The sequence below is a fragment of the Epargyreus clarus genome, unplaced genomic scaffold (genome assembly GCF_041222505.1).
Source record: "Epargyreus clarus isolate Ecla_fem2 unplaced genomic scaffold, WU_Ecla_fem_2.2 ptg000004l, whole genome shotgun sequence".
Taxonomy (NCBI): domain Eukaryota; kingdom Metazoa; phylum Arthropoda; class Insecta; order Lepidoptera; family Hesperiidae; genus Epargyreus; species Epargyreus clarus.
In genome coordinates, this window is record NW_027332212.1 from 12,656,765 (window position 1) to 12,668,409 (window position 11,645).

Here is an 11,645-nt window from a genome sequence, read left to right on the forward strand (position 1 = left end):
TGTACAAAAAATTTTCATTGTGTATTATGTAGTGCAATATTGACATTTACAAACGATATTCACAATGCCACAACAGATGTCACAGAATTTGCACTTTTTTCATATTGAACTCTATCCTAGCCATTTAGAGTCTAGGCTAAGGTGCTAAAAACAGGTGCTAGATGTTTAGGCTCAAATAGCAGTCAAATCTAGCGTTCGTATTACATACATACGTATTACATAGTACATGCATGCTTTTATATGATTTTCATGCTTATATAATAAACTGTATAACTTCATTGAATGGCAAGAGAACATCGAAAAGAAACCTACATAATCCGTGTTTTGTAACCCTACTCCACGTAGCTTTTCATAGTAAAAGGAAGCTTCGCCACATCCAGTGGGTACATATGTTGATTTCTTTTTTAAATAAAAAACTATATTAAAGTTTATCTTTATTAGAAACTCAATAAAAAAGTATTTTATGTTCTTTACACCATAGCACCATAAGTTGCACAAAATTGAGCATCAGTTACAAAATCAATTACACAAAAAAATAATGTTCTTTTGAGTACATACTATTTTGATCAATCAATATGACTAATTAACACTTAAATGTTACACCAATTGGACCTAATTATGCACAATAGATCCAACCATAAAAACTAGCCTTTGAGAAAATAGGTCTTTTAGTAAAAGTTAAATTGCTTAATTTATTGTTGGTATCACTGATATATGTATGTTTCAAAAGAAAAAATGTACCATGCATGAATATTTTTTGCATATACGAAAGTTGATGTGGAGATGCCATTTGTGATAGTAACTAAAAAAAGGTTTTTGTGGGTTGGATTCATTTTGCATAACTACGTCCAATTTTCCTTGCATTTGTGATACATTTATTCTATTACTAATTTCAATATTATACCAAGGACAGACAGACCTTGTGATGTTGGTAATATTAATTTACCATGAACCACTTAAATGCTAACAGCTACCATTGCATTTATATGAAATTTAAGCTAATTATAACACCTATAAAAACACTATGGCAATGGGAGCTCTCCTGCCACGCTAGGTGATCATGCCTGGAAAGAGGCCGTGCTCCGATAATCTGTTCGGAATTTATAAATGTACAAGATGTTTAGAAAACTTCCATAGCGTGATTCAGAATACTCATTGCGCCATCTATTGACGAGTAGCGGGAAGTCGCCACATCGCTAACTTTGCTTAATCAATACAACCACCTTATACTTAAATGCTATACCAAGTGTCATTTACAATTAAAATCTATGATTTTATATCTTAGACTTAACACTATTTTGCTTCTCAATAATTTTATTCACAATGACATGTCCTTCTTCATAGTGAGGGCTGAAATGCTGCCTTACTTTCTTCAACCAAGTCGCTATGTTGGAAAACTTCTCACTGGGATCATAACCTGCCATTCCTGTTGAATACATTAATATGATAAAAAAAGGTTTCACTATAGAAATCAGATTGAATGTGGATTAAATGTAGTTAGATATAGAAAGAATAAAGTTTTTAAATTCAATTCCTTCTGTACATAATTTTGAATTGATGAAATGAACTAAATAATAATTACTCTGCTTAATAATATCTAAAAAAAACAAGTAAGAAATATCAAACAGACATTTAATATAGGTTATTCCTAAAATATTTCTGTCTTTAAAATTTCAACACTTTAAAGTGACAAGCGCTTACTAAGCGACATTAAGAGACTTTTTTAAATTTTAAAGTTGAAATATTTACAAAAAAAGTGTAAGTAAGTACTTTTTGTTACAGGACTTACTAAGTTTTACACTTACTTGGTTGTTCTAACTCACACGCCGCCAATAAATCTGCCACAGTGATAGAATTGCCTGTGATAAACGCGTTGCCCTGGCCTACCCACAGATTGTCAAAAGTCTCCAGGGCCAGCACCATGCGTTGCTCGTAGTTCGCCACTGTGCTTGGGTTGGGAGGTTTGCCTGATATTATTGGGTTTAAATGCTGGAATTTACAAAAAGATCAAATATCAATTATCAAAGATTAATGCATCTCAAAATCTCAATACCCAAGTGTAGCTTGGTAGACTATGAACATACCTTTGAAAAAAAATCCTACAAATATTTGACTATAAAGGAAACATTGAAAATACAAGAGTTTTGTGTAGGATGTGCAAGATAAAAATGGTGATTTTTTTTTAAATATAATAGTAGCAGACGAGCATGAAGTTCGCCTGATGGTTAGTGGCTACTGTCACCCATATCTGTTATCAACCCCAGGTAAGATTAGATTCCTACCTGAGGTTGCTTACAAATGCACCTCTACCCCTGAGATCTAAGTTGGAATGTGTTGGACCATGTCCATATCTCCCTTACCATGTTCATCAAACCAGAACAGCAGCGTTTAACACTGCAGTTTATGAAGAAGTAGGTGTGCCGGTGGTGTCGCTGGGATCAAACCTCAGTGGGTAGAACCTACTGTGGTTTGATGGCACCTTCACATTTATACAAAAAGCGATTTAAAAAATGTACCTTAACTCTGAAATACATGGAAAGGTGGAGCCTCAAGCCTATGTGTTGCCATTCCAAATATTCATCCACTCTCGCCTGCAACTTGCTATCCTTTGGGTACAAACTCTCGGGTATTAAGTTTTCTCTACCCAAGTATTTTATTATGGCAACACTGAAAAAAAATCACAAAATCATCAGCAAAGCCACAAGCATTCTGTATAGATTAGTAGACTTCAAAAACTGTTGAATATGTTACAGTGATTATTTCCCCTCTAAATTTACCTACTTTTAAGACGTAAAATTAAGTTCTACTAATCATCTATTAATAATAAACTTTCTAGTTTCGCAAAGTAAGATCCCCCACCAGGCTAGGTGTTTATGCCTGGGGAGTGGCTGTGCTCCGACACTCTCTGTTCGGAGCTTGTATATGTACGAGATGTTGAGAAAACTTCGATAGCGTGATTCAAAACACTTGTGGTGATATTTGTTGACCAGTAGCAAGAAGTCATCTCACTTGTAATATTTTTTCCAAAAATACATAACATTTTAAATGTATATAAATAACATACTAAGATTATCATGAGCTTTTCATCAATGGCCAAGAAACTCATCTCACTCAACAATCTCATTAAGTATCCAATAACAATGTACCATGTTAGCGCCATCACCCAGGGTCGACTGGCAGAGAATGGCATTAGGCATTAGGTTTACCCTTTCTAAACCTTAGATTAAGGTGTACAAAATAAATAAAATAAATAAATGTATAATATACCTTTCTGTAAGAACAAAGCCATTGTGTTCAATCAAAGGGACCCTCTGAAATCTGTTGATAGCCGTAAATTCCTCAGTGTAGTGTTCTCCTGAAATATTCATTAAATTGTCCATTACTATTTTGTGAACAGTGATAGCCCCTCATACAAGCAGTCCAAGGTTCGAATCCCAGGCATGCACATCAGATTTTTCAAAGTTATGTGAATATTAGAAATTAATTATTGCTTACTTTAACTGTGAAAATATTGTATGAAACATGCATACCTGTGAAATCTTAAAAAATAGAAAAGGGCCTCAAGGGCTATGTGAAGTCTACCAATACATAGTCAGCGGCCAGCGCAGTGGACTATGGCCTAATCCTCCTCATTCTGAGAGAAGGCCTGAGCACAGCAGTGATATTTTGTAAAGCAAATGAAGCACTATCCTAAATACATATCATCATTATACATTCAAAGTTTTAAAAATCTCTAACTTCATAGGCTTAACGCTTGTGACACCATTCAAGTGACTCTCATAGAGCAGTTAAGGAATTATGGTTTATTATTCTACAGACATTGAGCGTGTCATACGCTTATCGTGAAAACCACCAATAGACAAATTTAATCTTGAAACTATAAATCCGACTCTATCATCATGCCTACGCAACAGCGTTCATTACATCATCAATCGACCTTCTTTAGCGTAGAGTTTGGCCGTCTTAATGTATTTAATATAATTATAATGCACAATTAAGGTACCTTTGCGCAGATCAACTCGTTTCGGTATAAAATCACATTTCGCAGTTTTCAACAGTATATACAGCGCTCTAGAAGGCTGGGACATAAGGTCGTAATACAGTTTGAGAGGCATTTTTTATTTAAAAAAATTAAATGATCTTGTTGTATACACTCTCTCAAATTTTGGTGATAATATTTCAAATATGAACTTTGACAAGTTGACAAGACAACGTAAACAAAAACAAACAATAAAGCAAACTTTGAAGTGAAGTTTGACCGTCCCTAATTGACTTTGACCGCCGGAACCGGAAAGAAATCCACAGACTTATAATTTTAGATAAATATCACAAAATTTCATTTTCATATTTCCTAAACATAAATATAATTAGAAGAATAGCTAATGATACGATCAGTTAACTATACCATAAATCAATGGTATGGACCAGGAGTTATTTATTAGTCATTAATTTTGTTATATTAATTTATTTATTTGTATCAAAATATTGGTATTACCCCGCAGCCGCACCGGTTTTGAATGATTGTAATGTCAGTCACTGACACTGACTGTCAGTGTAATGCATAGAGACAGAGTATTATTATATACATGTTGTAATGTAAGTGTCATGTAAATGAAAGAAAAGTCAAAACAAATCTTAAATTACAAACAATTAAACAAATTTATATATTTCCTATAATAATGCCTTCCTGTGTTATTCCAACTTGTAAGAATGCAACGAGAAATACTAAATACAATTATAAACAAGGTATTTCATTCCACAGGTATGGAATATATTGTTATTTTTTACGGTAATGTTTAAAATTTAAATTGATTAAATTATTTAATTATTTATTTTTCAAATGATTGTATAGTTTTATAAAGTTGAAATAACTTTTATTTATATTAGTTTTTCTTTCAGTTTTCCTTGCGATAAAGAAATTAAAGAGCGTTGGAGTGAAATTGTCCGTACAGCTCGACTTGATGCATATTGGGAACCTTTAGATAGGACCATGATTTGTTCCATTCATTTTGACAATACAGATGTATATGAAACACAAAGTGGTCTAAGGAGAATACGGAAAGGCGCTCTACCGTTAAAGGTACCTATAATAACTTTAGATAATGGAACCTACTGGTCTTGCTGCCCATCTGATGTTGAGTGTCACTGCCTCCGTGGATGTCTTACTTAAGTTGCAAATCTAACCCGAGTGAAGTCAACTATTGATGTTTTTTTTACATTTAATACTAAATTAGAACTCCTCTGTGCAGTATGTCCTTACCTTACTACCTTGGATACACTTGTTAATCCAGAAGAATTTATTTTAATAATTATCAAACTGTTATGTGTAAGAAGAGTGTTTAGAGTAGTGCCAGTGTATATAGTGACAGTAAAATGTTTAAAGAACATTTTTAATTTGATTGGTAGTATTGTAATGTTTTATCAAGTACTTAAGAATAATAAAAAGCTGCTGAACTTATGTTTACACAAATGCGACTTGGACAGTCGAAAATATAAAACGCTGCAAGACACATAATAAATTTAATGTATATAATTTTGCTTCCAGAATATAGCTACTGAGATAATCAATTATGAAACTCGCATCAAAATGGAAAATGAAGCTGATCCTGAATCCTCATCAACTATATTTGTATGTATGTTGATAATAAAATTATATTTGTAATTTTATTTTACATTATTTTAAAGTTTTTTTCTACTTTACAGATCTCAGAGCAATCACAACAAAAACCAATGTCCAATATTAGCGACTTGGAATTTGATACCTCTTTAGAAGTTAAACTACGATCTCAGATAAACAGAAGAATAAAATATCTACACAAATATAAACGAAAAATAAAAATGTTGCAACAAAGAAATATTCAGATTAGTAAAAAAAATAAATTTTTAAAAGAAACAATATTGAAAGGTTTAGAAAAAAAGTTTGTACAACAAAATGTAGATAAATAAGTATATGAATAAAATATTGTTATAAGTAACGATACTGTTTTATTGATCACAAAACTTATTTTATTACATTAGATTACCATTTAGGGACCGGAACTTCACTTGTGTAATCAATTAAAGCCCAATCTTCAAAGAACCGGAGAATATTAACCGATCAATCATATATTATGTGCTATTAGTTAGTTGATGCAGAATGCAGATGGAAAACCAAGTTTAGGTTAAAGTTTAAAGTGCAGAAGTTCAATTTTTGCTGAGTTTTTGTTATATCTATTGTCCCAGTAATTATAGTAACCATGGATTAGATAAAATTATATCAATAACGATGTCTTTTAAAATATAAGCAAGAAATAAACATTATTATTATATCTTGTTCCATGGTGTTTTTATTGACATGGCAACATTTGATGTTATGGTAAGTTTTTTTTTTTTTTTTTTTTTTTTTTCTTTTGTGGCTTTGGCGCATGGACGCTCAGCCAATGACAAGTAAAAACGGGGAAACGAGGATTAGAAAAATAAAAAAACGGATGAAATTTGGAAAAGGAAGGATCAGTACAGTAGGTTGAATATAAATTTACATACAGATAAAGATATAATAATTAAAGATAGGTATATAAATATTAAATTTTAATATCATTTTTCATAATAAATAATGCCAAGATTTTATATATATCAGGATCAAGGGAAGACAATAAATATGGTATACATAGTGGAAATGATACATTCGTAAGACAAGATAGATTTTGGTAAAGGGCGGAGGAATCGTGTAAAGGACAGGAAAAAAATATATGGTTTAGATTGTGAGTTCCACTTTTACAAACACATTCGGAAGTATCAACAATTCCCAATTTCAAAAGATGCTCTCTAGTACAGACGTGCCCCAGGCGCATACGTATAAGAATAGAAGTAGCAGATTTATCAAGCTTTACTTTATAAAACCAAGGCTTGATAGGGATTGTTGGCTGTAATTGATGATAATATTTCCCCTTTTTTTGGGAACTCGATGTCCAGTGTTCATTCCATGAGTCGTATAAATAATCTTTAGCAAGGGATGTTAGGTCTTGGGCGTAATTTTTAAAAGGAAAAACGTCACCACACTCCACTGCATCATTTGCCAATTGATGGGACTTTTCATTTCCTGCAATCCCGGAGTGACTTGGTAACCATATAAAAACTACATCGAATTCATTCAATAGACATGTATGGAGTTTACTTCTGATATCCAAGATTATTGACAACTGAGCTTTGTATTTAAATGGGAATTTCGTGACAGTCTGCAAAGCACTCTGAGAATCAGTAAATATTAAAGTTTTTCCTAATTTCATTGTTAATATATATTCAACTGCTTTGAAGATACCATAACATTCACCTGTAAATACAGAGGTTTCAGGTGGAAGTTTAATTTTTTGTACAATATTGTACTGGGAATGATACAAACCTACACCCACACAACCAGATTTAGATTGTTTAGAAGCATCACAATAAATATGATGCCAGCCTTGCCATTTATTATTTATAATTGAATTAAATTTAGCATTACATTGAACATCATTTTTTGATAAGGAAAACTCGCAGATTTTAGGAGACATTAATAAAGAATCGTAACTATTGTTAAACAGCGGTAGCATAGTGTCAGCGGAAGTAGGAGCTTCAATACTATTAAATTTCTCAAAGCTTCGAAGAAGGCAGGGTGGAGATTTATGTGTCCAATATGGAGAATTTTTTAATTCATAAATTTGACGGATTTTTGTTAAAATTGGATGATTATAAATTTGGAGACACCGACCTAAAAATCTATCCGACAGATATTGTCGTCTTAAGTGTAGAGGGGGATCTCCACATTCAATTTGTAACGCATTGATTGGGCTAGATTTCATTGCTCCTGAAATGATCCTTAAAGCTTTTGCTTGCACACCATCTAACTTTTTTAAACCAGCGACGTTACACGGTTCTAATAGGAAAGAGCCGTAATCAATAACACTTCGTATCATGGCATTATACACAAGTTTCATTGTATACGGATGGGCACCCCACCATACACCTGACAGACATCTTAGGATATTGAGGTTTTTTTCACATTTATTAGCTATATATTGACAATGAGGTATACCTGAAAGCTTAGAATCCATGATGAAACCTAAAAATTTTACTTCACTTTTTGTAGGAATGGTATCATTATTATATGTAACATTTAAATGTGGAGGACTTCGCATTCTGGAAAATAGAACTATCGCACTTTTGGACACTGATATGTCTAAACCATTCCTGTCTAACCATTCTTTAAGTAATTTAAGAGAAGATGTTAAATTTTCACAAGCTGTGGGTATTGATGAACTGGTGGAATAAAGCAATAAATCATCGGCGTATTGGAGCACTCTAACAGAATCATTAAATGTTTTATCTAAATCATGAGTATAAATGTTATATAAGATTGGACTAAGGACCGACCCTTGTGGAAGCCCCTTCCATATCGTTCTTGTAATCATACGATCTTCTACATTTAAGTTAATTTCTCTTTCAGATAGCATATTTATAATAAAATTTACAAGTATGTTAGGGATATTCAATTGAAGCATCTTATGCTTTAATATTGGGATGAGAACATTATCATATGCAGATTTTATATCTAAAAAGGCTGCTAATATACTGCAATTATTAGAAAAAGCAAGGCGTATATCTGTTACTAAGATACTTATATTATCAAGAGTACCTTTACCTCTCCTAAATCCATATTGACTATCAGCCAAAAGTTTATTACTTTCGGCAAACCATTCAAGTCTATTTTTAACTAGATGTTCGGCAACTTTTGCTATAGTAGTTGAAAGAGCAATGGGGCGATAAGATGAAACTTCCAATGGAGGTTTGTCGGGTTTTAAAATGGGTATGATAATCTGAGATTTCCATGATAGAGGGATGTGCCCGCTAATCATAACAGAATTAATTAAATTTAAATAATATTCAGTGACACCATAACAATTATTTGAAAGAAATGAGTATGGTATGCCATCAGCGCCCGGTGCAGAGTCTTTTAAGTAACTAAGTACAGATGTTAATTCGGACATGGTAAATGGTGAGTTTAATCCGTCGCAATCATTGTTATATGAAATAGAAATTATGTTATCTTCAGGAACTGAGGCTGGGGCTAGTTTGTCCATAAATTTACATGCAACTGATAATGGCATTGTATGAGTTACGGATGGGTTAAAGGCTGATCGAAATTTTTTAATATTCTGCCAAACCAGAGTAGAACTAACATTAGGGCATAAAGAAGAACAAAATCTTTGCCACCCTTCTAATTTTTTCTCTTTAAGAATTTTCTTTGAAGCTTGTGACACCTGACAGTATATGTCAAAATTCTCAGTTGTCATTGAATTGCAATAATCTTTTTCAGCTTGTTTTCTTTTCCAGACTGCTTTAGAACAATCTTCATCCCACCAGGGTGGTGAAGGAATTTTATCGGGCCTGCTTTTTCGAATAGGAAAAGATTCGTCGGCAGCTTCAATAATTAGTTTTGCCAAAGCCTCGGCGCAAACTGGCTCCTGTCCTCTACAAACTTTAGGCAAAGTAGATAATCTTTTGTCGACATTAGACTTAAATAAAGTCCAGTCTGGGCTATTAAGTTTATATTTTAAACGGAAGGATCTTTTGAAAGTATGTGGTTTAAGATGGGGAAAAGAAATCAGCAATGGCATATGATCGCTGCCATATGAATAAGGCAATGATTGCCATGTAAGAATAGATGCAAGATCAGGAGTGCATATAGATATATCTGGCACACTATCACCTTGTTCAGGCTTAGTTCGCCGAGTAGGTGTTCCAGTATTAAGTACACACAAATTATTTAAATCTAAGATTTCTAATAAAGATTCTCCATAACATGTAGATTTTGAACTTCCCCATGTAACATGTTGACAGTTTAAATCACCTAATAATAAAAATGGTTTTGGTAATCTGCTTAGAAAGACATTTATTTCAGATAAGATTGCCGAAGAAGGATTAGGAATATACACAGAAATTATATTTACATTATTTACATAAGCTCCAATAACACATATACCTTCACTATGGGATGGCAATATAAGTGGAGTAAAGGAGACTGAATTGTGTATGAGTATGGCGACTCCACCATACCCATCAGGCCTGTCTTCTCTGAGACATGAAAAACCTGGAACTCTAAAAGAGTAACCGGGCTTTAACCATGTCTCAGATAGTGTAACAACTATAGGGTTATATTTATTAATTAAGTATATTAAATCACTTTTGTTGCTAACTATGCTGCGGCAATTCCATTGGACTATGTTGGTTAACTTGTCCATCTTGGTTTTGCGCATTATTCATTTCATTTATTACAAAGGCAGCGTTGTCCGGTTTTACAATATTTAACTTTATTAAAGTATTAATTAATTCATTTATGATATCTTTTACAGAAAAATGTTCAATTGTACTTTTTGCAATAGCAGAACCATTAGGTGCAGAAAGATTTGGGTTATAATCTTTAATAAGAGAGTTATGAGCTAATTTGTCATATCCTCTCACTTGTTTAGGTGGTACACGTGGTTTCAAAAATATTGTTTTTTTTGTAGATGTATTAGTACTAGAGTGTGGTGCTGTGGAAAGAATAGATTCGGAATGTAATGTATTTGGTTCAGATATTAAAACTTCGGCATATGACCTGGATATTGGGGGATGGATTTTAGAAGCTTCAAGATATGACATGCAACTTTGGGCCATTGTCAGCTTAATCCTTTTTTGTCTTTCAAATTCTGGGCAACATTTATTTATAGCAAAGTGAGATCCTGAACATGAACAGCAGTAAGCATTAATTTCAATGACACTACAAGTGTCTCCTGTATGCTCCTGACCGCATTTATAGCAACGTGGTTTAGATCTACAATGCACCTTAGTATGACCATATTTACAACAATTATAACATTGTATAGTTGGATAGATATATAGTTCCACACTTAATGAATTATAGCACATGAAAATTCTCTTAGGTAATATCTGTCCATCGAAGGTCAGTACTACAGATTGAGAGGGTTTCCATACAGGTGATCCTTCAACAATTACCTTATAATTCAGCCTACGCATATTTATAACTTCACCACAACCAATTGGTACCGATATATTGGACTTAATTTCTTCTTCAGACCATTCTGAGGGAACACCTTTAACTATGCCGACTCTCGTAACATTAAATGATGGAATAAAAGCTTTTAACTTATTTTGTTCTAATAGGGGGCTCAAAACAAATTTATTAGCATCTTCATAGTTGGCAAATGCCATGCTTATTCTATTGCGACCTATTCTTTTAAGACTGCCATTAACAATATTTTTAATCACATTATTATTTTTTTTCAGGAAATTACCAAATGTAATAGGGTGGAGTGTGGCACCGTCAGACAAAGATTGTGTAACCTTTTGGACATGTACAAGGAAAGGAGCATTATCTGTTTCAATATAATAACGAATGCGCCTAGTTGGTTCTGTACTAACTGTATCCTGGGTATTAGATACTTCCAAATTTGAGGTGTTACATACATCTGCGGGTGAAGATTCCAATGGAGGAGAGCTAATATCAACTTTTTTATGGGCTCTATGTTTTTTCTTTTCATTTCCACTAGATTCCTCACTTAAGCACATGCAGCTACGATTTGAATTGTTATGGTGTTTTGATTTATCGGTCCTTTTCTTTTTATTGCAGT

The 11,645-nt window shown here is 33.1% G+C and overlaps 1 protein-coding gene and 2 long non-coding RNA genes across 4 annotated transcripts; 2 read left to right on the plus strand and 1 right to left on the minus strand.

Annotated features, from left to right (window-relative positions):
- Nucleotides 1-421: 421 nt before the first annotated feature.
- GSTt1 (glutathione S-transferase theta 1) lies at nt 422-4,279 on the minus strand. Its single transcript, XM_073093352.1, has 5 exons — nt 4,004-4,279; nt 3,268-3,355; nt 2,517-2,667; nt 1,806-1,989; nt 422-1,426 (listed from the first exon to the last, which is right to left on the minus strand). The coding sequence occupies exons 1-5, from the start codon at nt 4,113-4,115 to the stop codon at nt 1,275-1,277; spliced, it is 687 nt and encodes a 228-aa protein (XP_072949453.1). The 5' UTR covers nt 4,116-4,279; the 3' UTR covers nt 422-1,274.
- A 299-nt stretch (nt 4,280-4,578) lies between these two features.
- On the plus strand, nt 4,579-5,975 carry LOC140757200 (uncharacterized). The gene is made up of 4 exons (XR_012103945.1): nt 4,579-4,762; nt 4,900-5,080; nt 5,546-5,629; nt 5,704-5,975. It is a non-coding gene; the product is annotated as an uncharacterized LOC140757200 (long non-coding RNA).
- Nucleotides 5,976-6,372: 397 nt separating this feature from the next.
- Nucleotides 6,373-11,539, plus strand: LOC140757582 (uncharacterized). 2 transcript variants are annotated; one of them, XR_012104000.1, is made up of 3 exons: nt 6,373-9,747; nt 9,917-10,991; nt 11,302-11,539. It is a non-coding gene; the product is annotated as an uncharacterized LOC140757582 (long non-coding RNA). The 2 variants fall into 2 exon arrangements; XR_012103999.1 differs by having other exon boundaries at nt 9,917-10,752.
- The last annotated feature ends 106 nt before the right edge of the window (nt 11,540-11,645 follow it).